We start from the raw sequence: 19,176 nt of genomic DNA, 5'->3' as shown, positions 1-19,176 counted from the left end.
CTAAAGTGTGTTTGAAAAATTACAAATTCAGTCCAGTTCGAGCCTCCCTGTAAGAATGAAGCAAATTCAAATCCAACTCGTAATGACGACTTGAAGCCGATCTTTACTTTACTCCGACCACAGGGCTTGCCGCAATGTTAGGAGTAATAAAATCATATTTTGATATGATTTTATTATTCCGAACATTGTGTCGAACTCAAAATGAAATAATTTTACCTCTTGAAACTTTCACATTTAATACAAATGCGATTAAGAAAAAAAAATCGCGTCGCATTAGATCGCATAGTGGGCTTATGCTTACATGACTTGTTTGTCATTTTTTTGCTCCACCGTCCCCGGACTAAATTTTTCAGGTACCATCAACAATCAACAGTCAATCAACAATGTCCTTACGAATATATCGTAAAGTCGATTTTTTATTTTCCCCTGGCATTTTTGATGTTACAGTTATTGTAAGACTTATATAAATGATTAAAATGATATATTTACGTACTGAAATGAATCACTTAAAGTGTCAACACATGCAATTAAAAAGTGTTATCGACAGATGCTGTTCAACAAGATTACCACGGAAAATTTGTAAGGTTTTCTTTTGTATTACGTGGGAAGCACGATGATCATCATTTTTCTCATTCTTAATCGTTGCAATGATAATTTTTACCATCATAGCGAATATCATCATTAACACCATCATCATCTTTGTGAAGCCAAACTAAATAAATCGGAAAATCAATTTCAATGATTGGAAACACACCGAGACGTTATATCAGATCCGTTTTTATTGTCATCTGATTTCCAACAGTAAAGTATAAACATAGAAATACAATAATAATAATAATAGTAATAAACAGTTGGAGTAACAAACTCAGATGTAATACAATATAATATATGTATATATCAAAATTATACATTTCAAACTCAGAGGGATCATGAAATATTTTAGCTTATTAAAATAACATATCAATGTTATAGGTTAAAATAACACATCAATGTTATATAGCAGATGAATATATCACTCTGATAGCAGCATATTGGTCTGATAATAGTTCATCTCATATTGCATTATTTGTTATCATCAAACAAGGCCCATTGCAATGAGAATCAAAATCAAACGAAAGTTGAGTTTCAGCCAATCAGAAGCGCCCAAATGTAATTTGCGTTTGATTCTTTGAATTGCATTAAAACGCAACTATTTATGAAATGTGCCCCAATAATAATTGAAGACGCGGGAAGTTGAATGATTATATTCCACACAGAGGTAGCGAGCATATGTTTGTCGGTTAGCTTTATTTTTTATTATTATCATGCATAATGATATTCACATTGATATTGTTACATTGAATCGTGCAGGTAATACAAAGAAGGAACAAAACAAAACAAAAAATGATTGAAGCAGCAGAGGCCTGGAGGCGGATCCAGGATTTTCCAAAGGGGGGAGGGAGGGCACATTTTCCCGAGGAAAATTTGACAAGCAAAAAAAAAGAAGAAAAAAGTTTCTCACTTGTGTTTGAATGACGCATTTCCATTAAAAATATATGCTGTAACTTTCAAGGGGGAACACTATGTGTAAAAACGCATATTTACAAATTCAAATTCAATTCAATTCAAAAGTTTATTGATATAAAATCCTGACATTTAAGGATTTAAGGATCATCATCAAGAATATTTACATGACTATGGCTGTGAAGGAAGGAGGGGGCATGGGCCGGATGTGCCCCCCCCCCGGATCCGCCACTGGTTTGAAGTGCAGAGTCCCTTGAATAACGTAGTACATGCAGTTTTAAAAAATCGTTGAAGTAAATCATGGAATTAAAAAAAAAGCATTCATAATGTTGTTTTGAGAGGAGAAACAGCCAGTCAAATTTGTCAATCGAAAGAGGGAGATGGAACGCTGTGCTGGATCAGTTTGCATAGGTTAATTATATAATGCAGCATTAGATATGGGGGAGGATCCATATTCGGAATATCCGAATAATCAGGCAGCTTTATGAACTTATCATAAAAATGCAAAAAAAAATAGAAAATATTTTTCGTAAAGTCAGACTTCCCGTTTAAAACAGAAAAGGAAATGAACAAGCGAAATCATTTTTATTTGTAATGTAGGCAATATAATCATATAATCAATCGATCAACTGGAACTGAAATGTCAGATATTTTCTGCTCTATCTATTTTGAGGGGAAGCAGAATGTAAATGATCAATTCCTTTTGCCGATATGACACTGGTGTCAATATAATAATTATAGTAATTATTATTATAACATTTGTAGGGCGCTTAATACAGATGTTTCTAATAAGCGCTCAGTTTTCTGCCTATTTGAATATATTTATTTGATTTTTTTATTGATGTTTCACATTCCACAAAAACATACACCTTGAACATATGAGAATATGATGACAAAAAATACATAGTTTAGTGTTTTACAAAGAAATACAATATCGTGAAATATGAGGAACCTATTAAAAAGCATAGCTTGTAGACATAGGTTCCCAGAGGAAAATAATCAAGGATTAAAAACTCCTAACGCAACGAAGCGAGATAAATCAAATGAAGACAAATAATCAATACATTAGATAGTTCTACATGATAGTCACTCGAGCAAGGCGCTGACCCACTAGCGTACGATTGTAAAAGAAATATTTTCAGCCTACATTTAAAAGAATATAATGAAGGCGCCTGAATTATATAGGTGTCTAAATTATTCCAAAAGGAAGGCCCTGTAAAAGTAAATGATTTAAGGGCAAGAACAGTGCGCACTGGAGAAATGTGGAAATTGTATATACTTGTCGAGTTGGGTAGGAATGGATTTCTTGATTTTGAACAAGCAAATCAGAGCCTATCAACTAAATCACCGGGGGGGGGGGGGGAAAGGGTAGTCTCAATGAATTCAAAACAATATTTAAAGAAGCAAACAAACGAAACGCAACTAAGATTTGCACCTCCATATAGACCAACCCACAACTGAATCTAAACATTAAAAAGGTGGGTCTTTAGCAATGTCTTGAATTGATCAAGGGAGTTGACATTATGGATGTAAGATGATAATTTATTCCGCGTGATTGGAGCAAAAACTGATTTGTTCGTGGTCCTAGATTTAGCTGCAATGTTGTTGAAGAACGAAGTGGTATGAGCTATAGAAGAGCGGAGAAAGACGAGGGTAGCAAAGTAGTCGTGTAGTGAGCGGCGGGTTTATCATGTTTATTTTGCTGTATAATAATTCACAAATCGTAAGGTTTTCGATGAAGATAAACCCGCCGCTCATTACACGACGACTCATTTGCGAACCGATTAAAAAAAAAATCTGTCGTAAAATGTGATATGAGTATTCCAGTCTAGAGCATAACGATCCAAGTAAAAACTCGAGTTTATGGCGAGCTTCCCTGTAGGAATAAAAGTGATTTTAATTCCAAATCGTATTGATGCCATATATAGCAGCCTTGCCCCCGGCCTTGCCATCGGCTACGATGAACCGATATGAACACTACTCCGACAACGAGGCTTAGAGTAAAGATGAAATTTTTATTTTAGTGTCCATGTAGCATCACCCCGAAACTTAAACAAAAATATTAATTTCTTGGAAATTTCATATTTAATGTTTCTGTCACACTGCAAAAACTCCGGTGTTGATTTAACACCAGCCCGGAATCTATATGTCCACACCAGAGAAGTATTGAAATAACACCAGTTTAGAATCAAACCCATACTGTTTTAATACTAATTGGTGTTGCATAAACACCTATCTGGTGTTAGACCGAAACCAAACTGGTGTTGTTTAACACTTCTCTGGTGTGGATAGATTCCGGGATGGTGTTAAATCAACACCGGTGGATTTTTTTTTTAGTGTACGTATGCAAAGCGCTAGAAACGTCGCGTCGTTGCTGTAATATGTAGCGCTATGTAAAAGCGGAATATTATTATCATTATCAAATATTTCTACACAAATTATGATCATTAAGTTTCGATTCAATAAGTTACAAAGAAAGCAGATATAACAGACAAGAACGCCATGACTGATGTCAAAATGACGACAGGTAGTTGTGATTGCGTCACTTCCACCAGCGGACCAATCAGAATTGAGACGACGATTTGACCGAGAAACGTCATCGCGAACAGAATGCCCATATCGGTTCCTTGTCCGCGGACTGGTCCATTCGGTGGATGGGTAAACTGAAAGAAACGAACAATGAGGAAAACATGGTTGGAAAATACATGTATATCATATAGGAAGTGATAACGAGATAATGATATATTTATGTGGTGCTATACATGATAATTCATGCCAGAAAAAAACGAATACAATTCCCCATTCAGTATCCAGTATTATCATCATTTTTTGGTATTTGAAAGCAATGTGATCAACGAATTGATGAAGCCGATGGCAATATTGGCTACGTTTGGACCATCGAGTAATCGCGTAGGGCCATATAATCGTGTAATCTACGTCAACAAAATATTACACCCCCCCCCCATTATTAAAAAAAAAAATGGCTAAATATGCTAAAATGTACCCGACAGGTCCCTCTGGATTCTCTCGCAAATAAAGAGAGGTGCGGTTTTCACAAAAGATTTTGGGATATACGCGGGATAGAAGGATAGGTCGACCACCGCCCCCGCCCCCCCTCCTGTGCGAAAAGTCCATTTTCATCAAATTTCTAAAAAAATATGATTTTTAATAGATTTGAATCCCACAATTGCATGATAAAGCAACCTGCTTGCTCCCTATATGATTAGTAAGGTACAGGAGCTATATGGGTGCCAGGAAAGGACAACGCATGAGCGAAAATTGAATATTGTGACACAAAACATATTTTGAAAAAGGAAACATCCTTATGGCCATTATCAAGTTACTTAGAAAACATCTAGAATGCACTATTTTCCTTTTTTCACTGACTAGTTCCTTGATCTATCCTCCTGTTACTACATGTCCTCCTCTTGCCTCCTTTTTTTTTTGGGGGGGGGGGGTGGGGCAATCGATTGGAGCGGTGGCACCTGACCCCGCCCCCGTATTTAAGCCATTAAACGCTGATAAGGGACGGGATGAGGTGACTGATAGTAACGATAAAAAAAATTATGAATTGAAATAATGCAACTTACATTTTCATCGTCGTGATAGTTGGCGAGTATATCGTAGGGGATGGTTGTTATGGTAACGAAGATGAGAGAAAAACTGGAGCACAGGATGAGAGTCGGGGTGGGATAATCGACCAGGAACGCCATGCTGCCCACACAAAGACCAAAGATGAGGGGAGGACCAATGTATAGCACCTTGGTACTGAAACACGATTGGATCTTCAGGAAGAGGACTACGGAAGAGAGAAGGATAAAGAGACATTAATCGTCTGGTAAGATTGCGATAATCCGATGCAAATTTCTAACCATTAATGATTGTATTAAAGGGATGGTCTAGGCTGGAAATATATTCATATCTCAATAAATAGAGTAAAATTCACAGAGCAACATGCTGAAAATTTGATCAAAATTGGATAACAAATAACAAAGTTATTGAATTTTAAAGATTTGCATTATTCCGGTGAAACAGTTCTAGGCATGTCTTTATGGATATTCATTAGGTGGGCTGATGATGTCATATCCCCACTTGTTCTTTTGTATTTTTATTATATGAAATTAGTGCTATTCAATTTTTTTTCTACCTAGAACTAAAACAATGGGATTGACAACTGATTATTGCCGCAACTTCTTCCATCATAATGGAGACACATCATTTACACATGTATGAAAAAATGTAACATTTATGATTTCATGTAATAACGTAAGAAAAAAAAAGTGGGGATGTGACATCTCTCTCTTAGGTGATCCCTCCACTGTTTTGGAGATTCTCAGAAACGAATAAATCAATTCCAGTCCGATAAGTTAGGGAAAAAACATCATCAGCCCACTTAATGAATATTCATGACGATGTGCATATCATTGTTTTCACAAAATATTGACAAATTTTAGAATTCAATAACTTCGTTACTTGTTATCCGATTTTGATGAAAATTATTGTTCAGTATTTTGCTCTGTGAACTTTACTCTATTTAGATATAAATATTTTCAGCCCGGACCATCCCTTTAATCATGGCCATAGGTTTTCAAGGGAGGGGATGGGATGGGGTGTGATAAATGGGCTCATCACAAAAGAAAAAAGAAAAAAAAGTTTCTTAACCGTCCCTTACAATCGTTTTTAGTTCTACATGGAACCCTTTCAGTTTCTTCATGCAACATACAAAATACATTTATATACAAAATACATTTATATACAAAATACATTTATATACAAAATACATTTATATACAAAATACATTTATATATAGGGGCCCAAAATTTTGGAACTCTCTTCACCCTGATATCCAGTTTTCCCTTTCTCTTAATTCATTTAAAAGAAAATTAAAATTCATTTTGTTGCAGTCTTACAAAACATCACATTGATTCCTTTACCTCTTTATTTATTGATCGTTTACCTGTTTACAGGTTACCCTCAGTGATTGTGTTAGATTGACTATACACATCTCTCATTCTTTCTCTCTCTCCCTCTCTCCCTCTCTTTCTCTCTAATTGCCTTTCTCTTTCTCCCTTTCTCCCTTCTTCTGATTTTCGCAGTTTGTGCAGCAATGTTCGTTTATTTTTACTCTGTTGTATTGTGTGTCTTATTTTTTGCTGTTGTTTTGTTTTGTTGTGTCTTCATGTCTTTTTTTGTCTCTGCTCACCTTTTGATATTAATTTCCTTTATTATATTTATAATTATTTTTTTATATCTTTATTTCATTATCTATTTTGTGTTGCTGTTTGCTTTTGGCCCATGTAGATTTAAGTGTCATACTTTTTATTCTTCTTGAGTGGTCCACACTTTACAAGCTTTGCTTTTCAGTGGGCCACTCCATTTTTCCAACATATCTTGCACATTGTTATTATCAAATTGGAAATATTATCTTCTGTACCAGGTGTATATTCTTTATATTTGGTTTATTTGAATATTTATGTCATTTATATTTTCTGCTGTTATGTTTTATTTATTGTAATTATTGCATTATAAATTTTGTTGGAAAAATGAATGAATGAACATGTTGGGTTCTTGGTGGTGTGAAGAACCTTACCAATTTTGAATTGTGTTCTTTATACAACCTAAAGGGGGATTTTTGCACCATCGATAACCCCACATGTTGATTAAGAACCTTAAAAGGGTTCCTTGTACATGTAGAACCAAAACGGTTCTAAAGGACGGACGTGCCATTTTCGGCTTCTTTGAGGGACCTAAATTGTGGTAAATACGGGACGAAAAAGGTTCCAAGCAGGGGCGGATCCAGGATTTTCCAAAAGGGGAGGGGGCAAATTTTTCGGAGGAAACTTGACAAGCAAAAAAATAAAAATAAAAATGTTTTCAACCACAAATTAAGGATATTTTGTACCCCTCTGTTTTAATGGCATTTTTACATTACAAATTTTAATTTTGCTTCTCAAAGGGCGGGGGGGGGGGGGGGGGCACGAGCCGGCTGTGCCCCCCCCCCCTCCCTGGATCCGCCAGTGGTTCCAAGATCTCTATATAACTATTATCATCATCATTATTATGATTATTATAATTATTATCACTATCATTTTTATTATTATTATTATCATTAACATTATTATCATCATCATCATTAATAAAAGGCATTTATATAGCGCCATCTATCTAGAAATATTCTATTCCGAGGCGCACAAGAAAAGAAAGAAAGTTTGGATGAGTGTCAAAGTGCCAATAATTAATACTGTTAGAAAAGATAAGAACAACAACAACAACAACAACATTATTATCATTATTATAATTATTACCTCTATTATTATTATTATTGTCATTAAAATTATTATTATTATTATCATCATCATCATCATCATTATCTTCGAACTTACGTGAGAGAACAGCGGTGGAGAATCCAAAGATACAGAGCCCCCAGCTCCCGTACCTGGTACCCTGTTGATATGCCTGGAAGGCCGTGCTGTTTATCGGAGCTGTCGGGATACCTGTTGGGAAAAAGAATCATTGAAAAGGGTAAAGGAAATGTCAGTATCGCTCCAATTTTGAAATATATATACATGTATATGTTGCGTTAGCCATTTCGTCTTAGCTATATTTGAATTATCTTGCCAAGTCGACAACGTGAGATTTCGCACCGCGATGCAGAACGGACTCGGAAATGGAAAATGTATCAAATGCCCCTGATGGCAATAAACAACCAAGAAGTCTTTGTCGAAAATTTGTGAATCAAAACAGCAGTTTTGTCATGAACTATGGACAAACGACATATTTTGGAATAAAAAATTATGTGTCAGCTCCGAAACTTAGGTCGGAACTGCTGTTCGATCTCGTTCCCAAATTCTCGACAAAGACCTTCCGGCTGTTTATTGTCATTGTAATACATTTACTGTCTGTGTTTTTTAATTTGTTCTGCGAATAGGTGCGAAAACCCCGTATAGTTTCGCCAGGTCGACAGCTAAATGTCGTCTCGGCAAAACCCTCAGACTCACCATGTAACACTTCCTGGGCGAAGTAATCCGTAAAATAGAGAACGATGGCTGTAAACGATGCCCAACCGAAGAAATGCGTCAGACAGAGCCATCTCATGCATGTTGGCATACCGAAGATTGAAGAGATGCGCTCCCGTAACGTCGGGGCTACATCCTCCTCATCAGATGATGACAGCGAACCCTGTCCTTCTGTGTCGGCTCTGAAAAATGGAACAGAATTTAACATTATTTTCTTGAAAAAAAATTAATGAAAGGTTCCGTGTACGCACTGCAAAATCTCCGATGTTGATTTACCACCAGCCCGGGATCTACATGTATATATGATGTCCACACCAGAGAAGTATTGAAACAAACACCAGTTTGGAATCAAACCAATGCTGTTTTAATACTAATTGGTGTTGTATAAACACCTATATGGTGTTAGACAAAAACCAAGTTGGTGTAATTTTTTAACACTTCTCTGGTGTAGACATAATAAAAATAGATTTTGCAATGCGAATCTAGTCGATAAACGTTAAAAAATAGTCTAATAGAATTAATGTTGGTGATTGTTGACCACCCCCATAAAATGAATTAAAATATAAGCGAGCAATAAATACATAAATCATGAAATATCAGATAATAACGATAATAATGATAATAAAAACATATAGAATTCAAAACAATGAAATAAAAAGTGTGTATGGATGTGGCATAATATGGTAATAACGTAGTAGGCCTAGGTCCATGGTTATGCTGACCAACGAATTTGTTAGCCTTTTCCAATATTAAAGAAGAGCACAGTCATTTATCAAGTAACGTAATGGATATCCTCACCAATCATTTTGTAATAGTATGTGTTTCAATAGTTCGTTCCGGGTCCACTGGAGAGAATGTGGAATAGTTGGTCGAATGGATCATATTATATTATTCGCTCATGTACCAGTGAAGAGACCAACTTTGAATCTAATTCAATTTTTTATATCATTTCCATTCGAACATAATATCATACAAAGAAATATAAATCAGATACAAATTTAAGGATTGACATTTTCAAGCAAAGCAGTATAATTATCATATTTTGGTAAAGCATTTTGATATGAGGGGGGGGGGGGCTCCCCAAAATCAATGCTAGTACAGTGTGGATTCCCTTTTCTAAAACCGTATGTCATCATAAACTACCCTACATGGACAACTTACTATCAATTAATCTTGGTATTTGTTAAATATATAGGAGTGACAATAGCGCAGCTATTTATTATCTCCCTTATTTCCACGAATGCTAGTTTCCTTTTAAAAAGATTACATTGTTTGGAGGCTATTTATATTTTGCACAATTATCGTTTTGTCTCTACCCTGGAACTTGGAAGCATGTATATTTTTAAAATTAAAAGTAAGGGTAAATGAAAGTAAAAAAAAGGTATACAACTACGTAATTTTACAAGTGATGATAACTGAATTGACTTAACATAACAATATCATCGCGATTTCAATTATAGCCCCAAACTCCCACAGAACATTCTGGGTATACGATACAAAATATTTTAAGTAATTATAATGATGATAATAGTAATAATAATAATGATAATAATAATGATATTAATAATGATAATAATAATAATAAAAACAACAATAATAATAATAATAATAATAATAACAATAATAATATTAACAATAATAATAGCAATAATAATAATAATAATGCGCTTTTAGAGCCCTCAATACATGGGAATGACAATGCCAATCAAAGTGCTCTCTACAGATATATTATTACCCCTGGACATTGGATCCTGCCTTGCCCGCACAAATAATATAACCCACATAGATAAATAATAAATTGGTTAGTTCAAGCTAAGGTAATTAGAGCGATATTGAGAGGCAACTAGATAACCTACGCCTCCTAAATCATTTTTGTTATTATTAGAATTATCATCACGTATGTTTAAAGGCTGAATCGTGTATGTATGATATACTTTCGTTTGCTAGATTTGGCCCTTGTTATTTAATAAACATTGCACGTTTTCAGAGCTATGCAAAACCATGTCCCTTTTTGTTTTCATTTATTTTTGGGCAAATTTCTATTTTTTATATATAATTAATTAAACTTTGCCTATCTTTCCTCTACATGCATTATGACTCCTTTTCATTTGGATTTTTTATTAGCAATATTGTTGATTATATCTATTTTTTAATTCATGAATCGTATGACTCGTTAAAGAATAATCTCCAAATAGCCTTTGGCTTATGATTAAACAGAATGATTTGGAAAGTGTATGAATGTGTGTGTGTGGGAGGGGGGGGTTGGGGCTAAACATGTATAAAATCACTATACGATGGTTATTTTCCCGTTTTTGTAGGCCTACATGGTACCCCTAACACGGTGCCATGTCCACTATTGAAAAAATGCAACACAAAACAATAGGCTCCAAGTTCCCCATCAGCAAAAAAAAAAAAAAAAAAAAACACAATACAAAACCAAAATGAAAAACTAACTCTGTTGTATATCTCTTGATTGTTTTCATAGCGACCTCGCTCTCCTTATCATCGTCCCGCTCCAATGGCAGTGGTTCCTCGGCGATGCTGGTCATCGATAACGTCATGCACACGAGGTAAACCAAGACAGTGAAAAGGAACACGACTTCATAGTTGCTGTTGATCACGGATACGATCGGCGTGTTCACCCAGTCGACGCCAACGATGACGTAAGCAATCCCACATCCTAAACCTGGAGTTAGAGAACGTCATTTAAATTAATTTTCTTTAGAGTCTGTGCTACACGGGGGGGGGGGGGTCAAGAGAAATAATTTTTAAGTAGTGAAAAGGAGGAAGAACAAGAAGATACTGAGGAAGAAAAAGAAATAGATAAGTTAGAAAAGCGTACAAAAGAGAGACGTAGGTCGTGTATTACTTTGTTTATCTCTATCTAATTGCGAAAAATTAGGTTGCCTACCCCCTATCAAAATATTCTGTAGCATATCACCGTATGCATAATTTTGCATGGGCAGGATGCATAAGAATTTTCGAAGAAACTCAAAAGCGAGGGAGTGAAGCGGCAGATCTTGTAATAGGGGCGCTAATTACGCGTTTGATAAAAAGAAATTGAAGGATTTCATGCACACTTTTATAAATTTTGTGAACATTCTAGTTAAAATTGCATTTTTCTCTTTAATTTATGGGGGCAACTACCCCCAAGTGTATGACCATAAGTTTTGCAGAGCAGGGGTAAGCAAATGGATATTATTTTATTTACAACATTATAGTGTTAGATCCAAAGTTTCATACAAAATAACAGAAATCGAAGATAACTGTTTTAGAGAGGCTTTTATTGCGCCTAAAAACGTTTTGAATCAATCAAAATGGGTTGATTTAGATAAAAATTTCTGACATGAATAGTAAAAATGTTATCAGTTGCAAACATGGGGGGGGGGGGCTTTGTAATTGAGATTGAATTGATCCCCATCTTTAGATTGTCATTTTTGCTTTTTATTCAGCCTTCTTTTTTGGGGCGGGGTTAGTTATCATTTTGAGTTTTGGGACAACTTAAGCAAAGAGAGAGAGAGAAATGAATAAGTATCAATGTTGAAACAAATTTCAGGATTACATCGGGGGGGGGGGGCATGGGGACAGAACTCAGATAACCGGCGGATTGGTGTCTGTTCTCTGATACTAATTGGAGATCTCCTAGGGGCGGATGACACTATTCCACACCAATTGTTAAAAAAATAAAATATTTAAGAAATACCTACCTCCCAACACTGTTCTCATTAGAAGACCCTGACTGACGTCATCGATATCGCAGACGTCGAGAAGATATGCCCTCGACGCCGACTCAGTGAGGAAGGCACATAGATCGACCAACAATATACCGACAAGGGCAACCGCCATGCTGAGCCCATCGTTTTCTAATGGAAAGGCAAATTAAATATATCAATTCATGATCATATTTTGACCTTTTTAATACAAAATATAATATTGAAAGAAAATAATATTTATGAAATATATATTTCACCCTTTTACTATTCCTTTCCTCCTCTTCTCCTACTTTCTTGGCAATGAAACTTTTTTGGGGAACCCAAGCCCCACATATCAGTCTGCCAGCGGGGGGGGGGGGGGACTGAAGTTTGAAGTAGATGTACGTTTTATTTTTACAACAAGACTACGTACTACAAAGGGGCAGCAGAAACGGGGCTGGGGGACTTCAGCCCCCACCTTTTTTTTCTCCAAACAATGTACAGAAATGACCATCTGATTGTGGCTTTTTTTGCATGGTCACCCCCCCTTCAAAACCGTTCCGCGGTCACTGCTACGCACATTGTGAGGGCAGGATAAAAAACACGAGCTGATATTTTTGAAAAATTGACCTAAGTAGTAGGTCCATGGCGTAAGCCATTTTGAGGACTCTTGTCAGTTTTCACGGTTATTTCCCTTTTTACACTCTCTCAAAGTAATGTCAATTCTCAGTTCTTTTGTATGTTCTTCCCTTATTTTACATCATAAACCGCGATAAAGTGTACCCAGCAAAAATGAAGTGACATCCAAAAGGGTGGTAAAATAAACGGGACACTCCCCATGGGCTTGATTGCTGGGAGGGTAAAGTAAAAGAAAGATAGTATCACGTATAAAAACATTATATGAATTAACATGTTAATCTATTTCATTATGATTTTTTTTTCTTTCTCAATACACTGTTTCTACCAATTTCTGCAAGGAATGGTTTTATTAGTAACAATAAACATAGAAAATTCCGAGGAAAAAAATGATGGCCATCGTGCGTATATATTATTATACGACAGTCGACATTACCATCATCATGATCATGATCATCTCGTACCCCCCCCCTCTCACTTATTATCCTGATCATATTTGTCATATGATTTATTATCAAAAATGTATTATGATGCTCGACCGTAAATTATTGGGGGTGATCCTCTCACATATGGGAGATATATCCTCCACCCCCCCCCCGGATCGACTCCCATACTCATTATATTTAGATGGAACGTTCTTTCGGCTCATTTTGCCTGCTAATAAATAAATAGTTAATCGCAAACTCAATAAGTGAAATTGGACAAGAATATTTGGTTTTTATGGGGATTCGCATGGTCAATCAGATGACAAGTTCTCAGACATGTCAGAATAGGGCTGAAATCATAACAAAATTGCATTAATGTACACTCTTAAAATTTGATTTGATTGGATTTGATTTATTGATTTCCGTTTCGCAATTGTACGTACATAATTATGATAAATATAACATAACAAGGTCGAAAATACTGCAAGACATAATAAAATATATATAACATAATCTTAGATTAAGGAACACAATTCAATAAATAAAGTTACCTAAGATGACATTTGTATTTAAAGGGATGGTCCGAGCTGAAAATATTTATATCTTAATACATAGAGTAGAATTCACTGAGAAAAATGCCGAAAATTTCATCAAAATCGGATAACAAACAATAAAGTTATTGAAGTTTAAAGTTTAGCAATATTTTGTGAAAACAGTCGTCATGAATATTCATTAGGTGGGCTGATGATGTCACATCCCCACTTCCCGTTTTCTTATGTTATTACATAAAATCATATTTTTTTCATTATTTCATACTTGTGTGAATAATATGTTTCCCTTATAATGAAATAAGTTGCAGCAATAAATATCTAATGCACTAAATCAGTTGTCAATCCAATTTGTCTAGTTCTTGGAGGAAAAAATGGGAATAAACTTAATTTTATATAATAAAATACAAAAGAACAAGTGGGGATGTGACATCATTAGCCCACCTAATGAATATTCATGATGACTGTTTTCACAAAATATTGCTAAACTTTAAAATTGAATTACTTTGTTATTTGTTATCCGATTTTGATGAAATTTTTGGCATTTTGCTCAATGAATTCTACTCTATATATTAAACTATAAATTCTTTCAGCCCGGACCATCCCTTTAAAAGTAAAACGGATGGTCTTGCCGAAAAAGCAAAGCTTGTACAAAAGGCAATTAAGCCCCTAACTTAGTTTGCCCAACTTTTAACCAACCCTGCATGGTTAACATATTGTCCACACAACTATTGGTTAAAATATGCCCAAATTAGGTAAAAAACAACTAATTATTGGGTAATAAATTTGCTCAATTAGATAATAATTGCCCAGAATATATATATTTTGTTAACAACATACATTACCCAACACAGTGGACAGTATGTTGCCCAACATTTTAAGTGTGTATAATAAATTATTCCAAATACTTACGAATATACTGCACATTGAGGTAGCCAGCACTTCCGACAATGACGAGAAGATTGAGCACCAAGAGAAAGGGTCTCCGACGGCCCCATCTCGAGGTACAGTTATCACTGAGGGAACCCACCAGAGGACCTAGAGCAAAACCGAGTATTGGACCGAGAACCCAACAGAGTCCTTGAAGCACTGCCGGTATCCCGAGCTCAAGGAGTACGGGCGTACCGAGAGCCGTCTCACAGCTGAAGGCGAACTCAAGCGCGAACTGTTGGCTGCCATGCCGAAGAAGTTGACAGAAAGTTCTCCTTGGGCGTCGATCTCGACGCACGTCCGCCGTCGACGACGTCGACTCATTGAGGATAAGCCGGGACCTTTCGTTTTTCTCGTCGACATATTCGATTGCGCTCGGTTTGGCGGCGGATCCATTGATTGTCATTTCTTCTTGAAAAGCCTTTGAAGTTTGAAAATGGTTGCCAGACTATATCCCTAAGAAATTAATGTCAGTAAATGAAAACTAGATGTCGGTTAAACTCAGATATTCATTTTCCTTTATGACTTCATGATGATCCTCAAATGTAGAAAATATGTAAATGACTTCAGAAGAAAATAATTCCGTGTTTTTTTCAAATATGAACCATGAAATTCACTTTATCCTTCCTTAAAATTGAGATTTATTAATCGTCCACTGAATTGGTTAACTTGACGGGTTGATATATTTGCAGCCACTCTTTCTAAAGATCACCACATCTGAAGTCGCACTCAACGGTACTCATGTTAAGTCTATGACTATATCCCCATATCCAAATAATTTAGCAATGATCTTGACCATTTTTGCCCTACGCTAAGAAGATAAGCGGAATACCATCAGAATTAAGGTTGAACTGACGTACGTGCAAAACTGAAAAACTTATCAATTGAAATGTTTTTTGATCTTGGACGCATTTGTAGAACTACCGGCAGAAATATATATATTTCATTCAGCCGATCGGTTTGAGTTTGATTTTGCTGGTATATATCATGTGGGTTCGGTAACACAAATGTTAGCATCGCATGTTTGATTTTTATGATTGATTGTATACTGTGGTACGTCAATGCAATCAATCGTAAAGATATAATTCTACGATGAGAGCTAAGCTATGTGTTACTGGGCCCTGGTCAATGTTTATAAAGAAACGAGGTTTATGGCATGTCCATCCATCCATCCATTCTTCATCCATCCATCAATTCTTCATCCATCTATCCATCCATCTCTATATATCTATCTATCTGTCTGTCTGTCTGTCTATCTATCTATCTATCTATCTATCTATCTATCTATCTATCTGTCTATCTATCTATCTATCTATCTATCTATCTATCTATCTATCTATCTATCTATCTATCTATCTGTCTCTCTGTCTGTCTGTCTGTCTATCTATCTATCTATCTATCTATCTATCTGTCTGTCTGTCTATCTATATGTCTGTATATCTATCTATCTATCTATCTATCTATCTATCTATCTATCTATCTATCTATCTATCTATCTATCTGTCTGTCTGTCTGTCTGTCTGTCTGTCTATCTATCTATCTGTCTGTCTGTCTGTCTGTCTGTCTGTCTATCTATCTATCTATCTGTCTGTCTGTCTGTCTATCTATCTATATATCTGTCTATCTATCTATCTATCTATCTATCTATCTATCTATCTATCTATCTATCTATCTATCTATCTATCTATCTATCTATCTATCTATCTATCTATCTATCTATCTATCTATCTATCTGTCTGTCTGTCTGTCTGTCTGTCTGTCTGTCTGTCTGTCTATCTATCTATCTATCTGATATTCGACGGGTGCGATATGGATTCTACGATGGGCTGATACAAAATTATTCAGACATGGGGAGGGCTTCATTTATAAACATTTTCATCTGGCAAATTGTCATATCTGACATCTCTCCCTGATTTTGATTGACTGAGAAGCACAGTTACTATGCTAACTCAGGACTTGTCGGATAATAGTATTAAATTTCCGACAAATCTTTTCATGAAACGTTCCCTCTTTGGCCGACATGATACGTTGCTCGAGAACTTCTGTTCCTGTCTTATAGTGTTTTGAAGCTTAATTGGTATAATCTGAGGAAGTTTTGAGGATCAAAGTAAAAATAAGTGAAATTCATGTAAAAAAATTATTCCGCAATACCGGCATTTTCTATCACTTTGGTAGAAAAGAAAACAACCATGACGGTATCGGAGGGTTAAAAGTATCAATCACCGTCATGGTGGCCCGTTGTACGCTATTCTAATTTTGATATTTTTAAAGATGGAGTCGCCCCCATGGATGATACCGTGGTAAAAACACCTCCAATTCCTCCTTCCCATTGACTCATTATTTAAGCCCTATCTCGACCTTTTTTTATCTTTCTTCCCAGCTTCATAATTTACACATTCCAGTATCATTTTATGCTCTTTATTCAATGTCACGTATGTATCGATCTTTGACTACCCCCCCCCCCCCTCTCGATCGTTTTTTTCCTCTTCATTTTACATCTCTACCAGGCAACCTACATGCATGCATCTCTATTTACTATTTATCTACCGTGTGAGTAAACAAAAAAATGACACCTCATAAATCCTAAATTTAAGGAAAAATGTCATGAGTACATGATTATTGAATATGCCTTGAAAGAGTATGTTCTGCCGAATAATTTGATACCATATTTATGTGGTATGTGTTAACGCTTAGATGTTCAGGAGGTATTCTATGCAGTGATGTAAATATTCATTTGCGCCAAAGTAAGGCATGAATGGATCCAGATGCCAATGGTGTCATAATCCTACATGAGCTAGTATAACATATTTGCTAATCCATTTTCAATTAACTTAACTTGAGAATTAATACTAAAATGTATTTATCAAACAATTTTAATGTAAATTACTGAAAATGGGTTTTGAAATGGATTTTAATGGAACCCTTATAGGATAATGGCATCATTGACATCTAGATTCACTCATTGCAGTCATGCCTTACTTTGGCGCAAATCCAAATTTACATAATTGCAAAGAATACCTCCTGATCATTCAAGCATTAACACATACTGTTCCACATAAATACGGCATCAAATCATTTGGGAGAAGATACTCTTTATTGGCTATGTATAATGATTATATTTTCATGATATGTTTTTTCCTTAAATTGGGGATCTGTGAGGTGCCAAGTTCTTTTTTTTTTTTTACTTACATCGTAGATCTACTCTTTAGGCAAGTTGAGTAAATTCCTGAGTTCACATGTACTAAATATCCTATATAAATGCATAATTCAGCCCTGTATAGACTATGCAATCTCTGTTTGGGGCAACTGTCCAGCAGCCTACAAATTACCCCTAAATAGATTGCAAAAAAGAGCTGCCAGATATGTATCTGGAATTTCTGACTATCAAATTGCGAGCGGGAATGCATTGATAGATCAATTCTCCTGGCAAACTATTGACCAACGTCGAGATTATTTTCTGGCAATTCTCATGTACAAGTGTATAAGGGGCGTTGCCCCTCCCCGCTTATCAAATGAAATTGAAATGTACTTCGATCGCCATGGCATGAACGCTAGGAATGCAAATTCACTAAATGTAGTATTACCGAAACCTAACATATCCCTATTTAAACAATCCTTTAAATATGCCGGAGCAGTAACTTGGAACAACCTCCCGGAAGATATCCAGAATGCCATTTCTGTTGAAAATTTCAAACATCATTACAAGAAATTTCGCTTAAATCTATAACAATTATTTAACTGTTCTATTTTGGTCCATATATATCTATAGTATTGCCATTATTAGCATGATTACCAAATAATACACATCTACTTATTATCGATTATTATGATTTCCTACGAGTACTAAAATTGTAATAGAGACCCATTCCTGTCTTGATATCGATGTATAAAACCTCTTCTCTTTTCCTTCACTTCTTTATCTTACTATGAGATAAATCTTGCTATTTGTTCTTTTTTTTTTCTGATGTTTCATTTCTAGCATTATTTGTATTGCAGTTTTGCTGTATATAATAACATGTATTTCTAATTATTTGTAATCTTTTGTTTTAATATGTGTATATTTTCTTTATGCAGGACCATTATGTGAAACAGCCTGCTAGCTGATTAATGTTTTATCCTGTTGAAAGATGTTTTAATAAAATAAAAAATAAATATCTTCTGTGGACTCATTTTGCTCCTATTCTTTTTGTCTACCCACATGTTTAAATCTTCCCAAATCTTTGTTTGCCCCTCCCCCTTTTATCACATACGGTACTGAACTTCTGAAGCAATATTTAGGGCCTAAAAGTAACACATGTATCTAAAGGTATCAAAACAATTCTTCCAACAAGTATTTCTTTATTTTCCTCACCGATAGCGAGTATAAACATATCTAACGCACTTCATTCAAACATCATCTTTGATTCAATTTTGTTAGTAAATATAA

At 35.4% G+C, this 19,176-nt stretch overlaps 1 protein-coding gene across 1 annotated transcript; it reads right to left on the bottom strand.

Moving 5' to 3' along the window:
* Window positions 1–763: 763 nt before the first annotated feature.
* On the bottom strand, window positions 764–15,636 carry LOC129275644 (proton-associated sugar transporter A-like). The gene is made up of 7 exons (XM_054912151.2): window positions 14,733–15,636; window positions 12,227–12,382; window positions 10,974–11,205; window positions 8,502–8,701; window positions 7,887–7,997; window positions 5,094–5,302; window positions 764–4,166 (listed from the first exon to the last, which is right to left on the bottom strand). Exons 1-7 carry the CDS (start codon window positions 15,154–15,156, stop codon window positions 3,963–3,965), a joined length of 1,536 nt encoding a protein of 511 aa, XP_054768126.2. The 5' UTR covers window positions 15,157–15,636; the 3' UTR covers window positions 764–3,962.
* Window positions 15,637–19,176: the final 3,540 nt, after the last annotated feature.

This window comes from Lytechinus pictus, chromosome 14 (assembly GCF_037042905.1).
Source record: "Lytechinus pictus isolate F3 Inbred chromosome 14, Lp3.0, whole genome shotgun sequence".
Taxonomy (NCBI): Eukaryota; Metazoa; Echinodermata; class Echinoidea; order Temnopleuroida; family Toxopneustidae; genus Lytechinus; species Lytechinus pictus.
This window is presented reverse-complemented; position numbering and strand designations above follow the sequence as displayed.

Bases quoted from the DNA above. Each gene is read 5' to 3' on its own strand.
- LOC129275644 (XM_054912151.2), bottom strand. From the start codon at position 15,156: ATGACAATCAATGGATCCGCCGCCAAACCGAGCGCAATCGAATATGTC. The intron at 12,383-14,732 runs GTAAGTATTTGG...CCTTTCCATTAG, and splicing joins CCTCAATGTGCAGTATATTC to AAAACGATGGGCTCAGCATG. The intron at 5,303-7,886 runs GTAAGTTCGAAG...TCTCTTCCGTAG, and splicing joins CTCCACCGCTGTTCTCTCAC to TCCTCTTCCTGAAGATCCAA.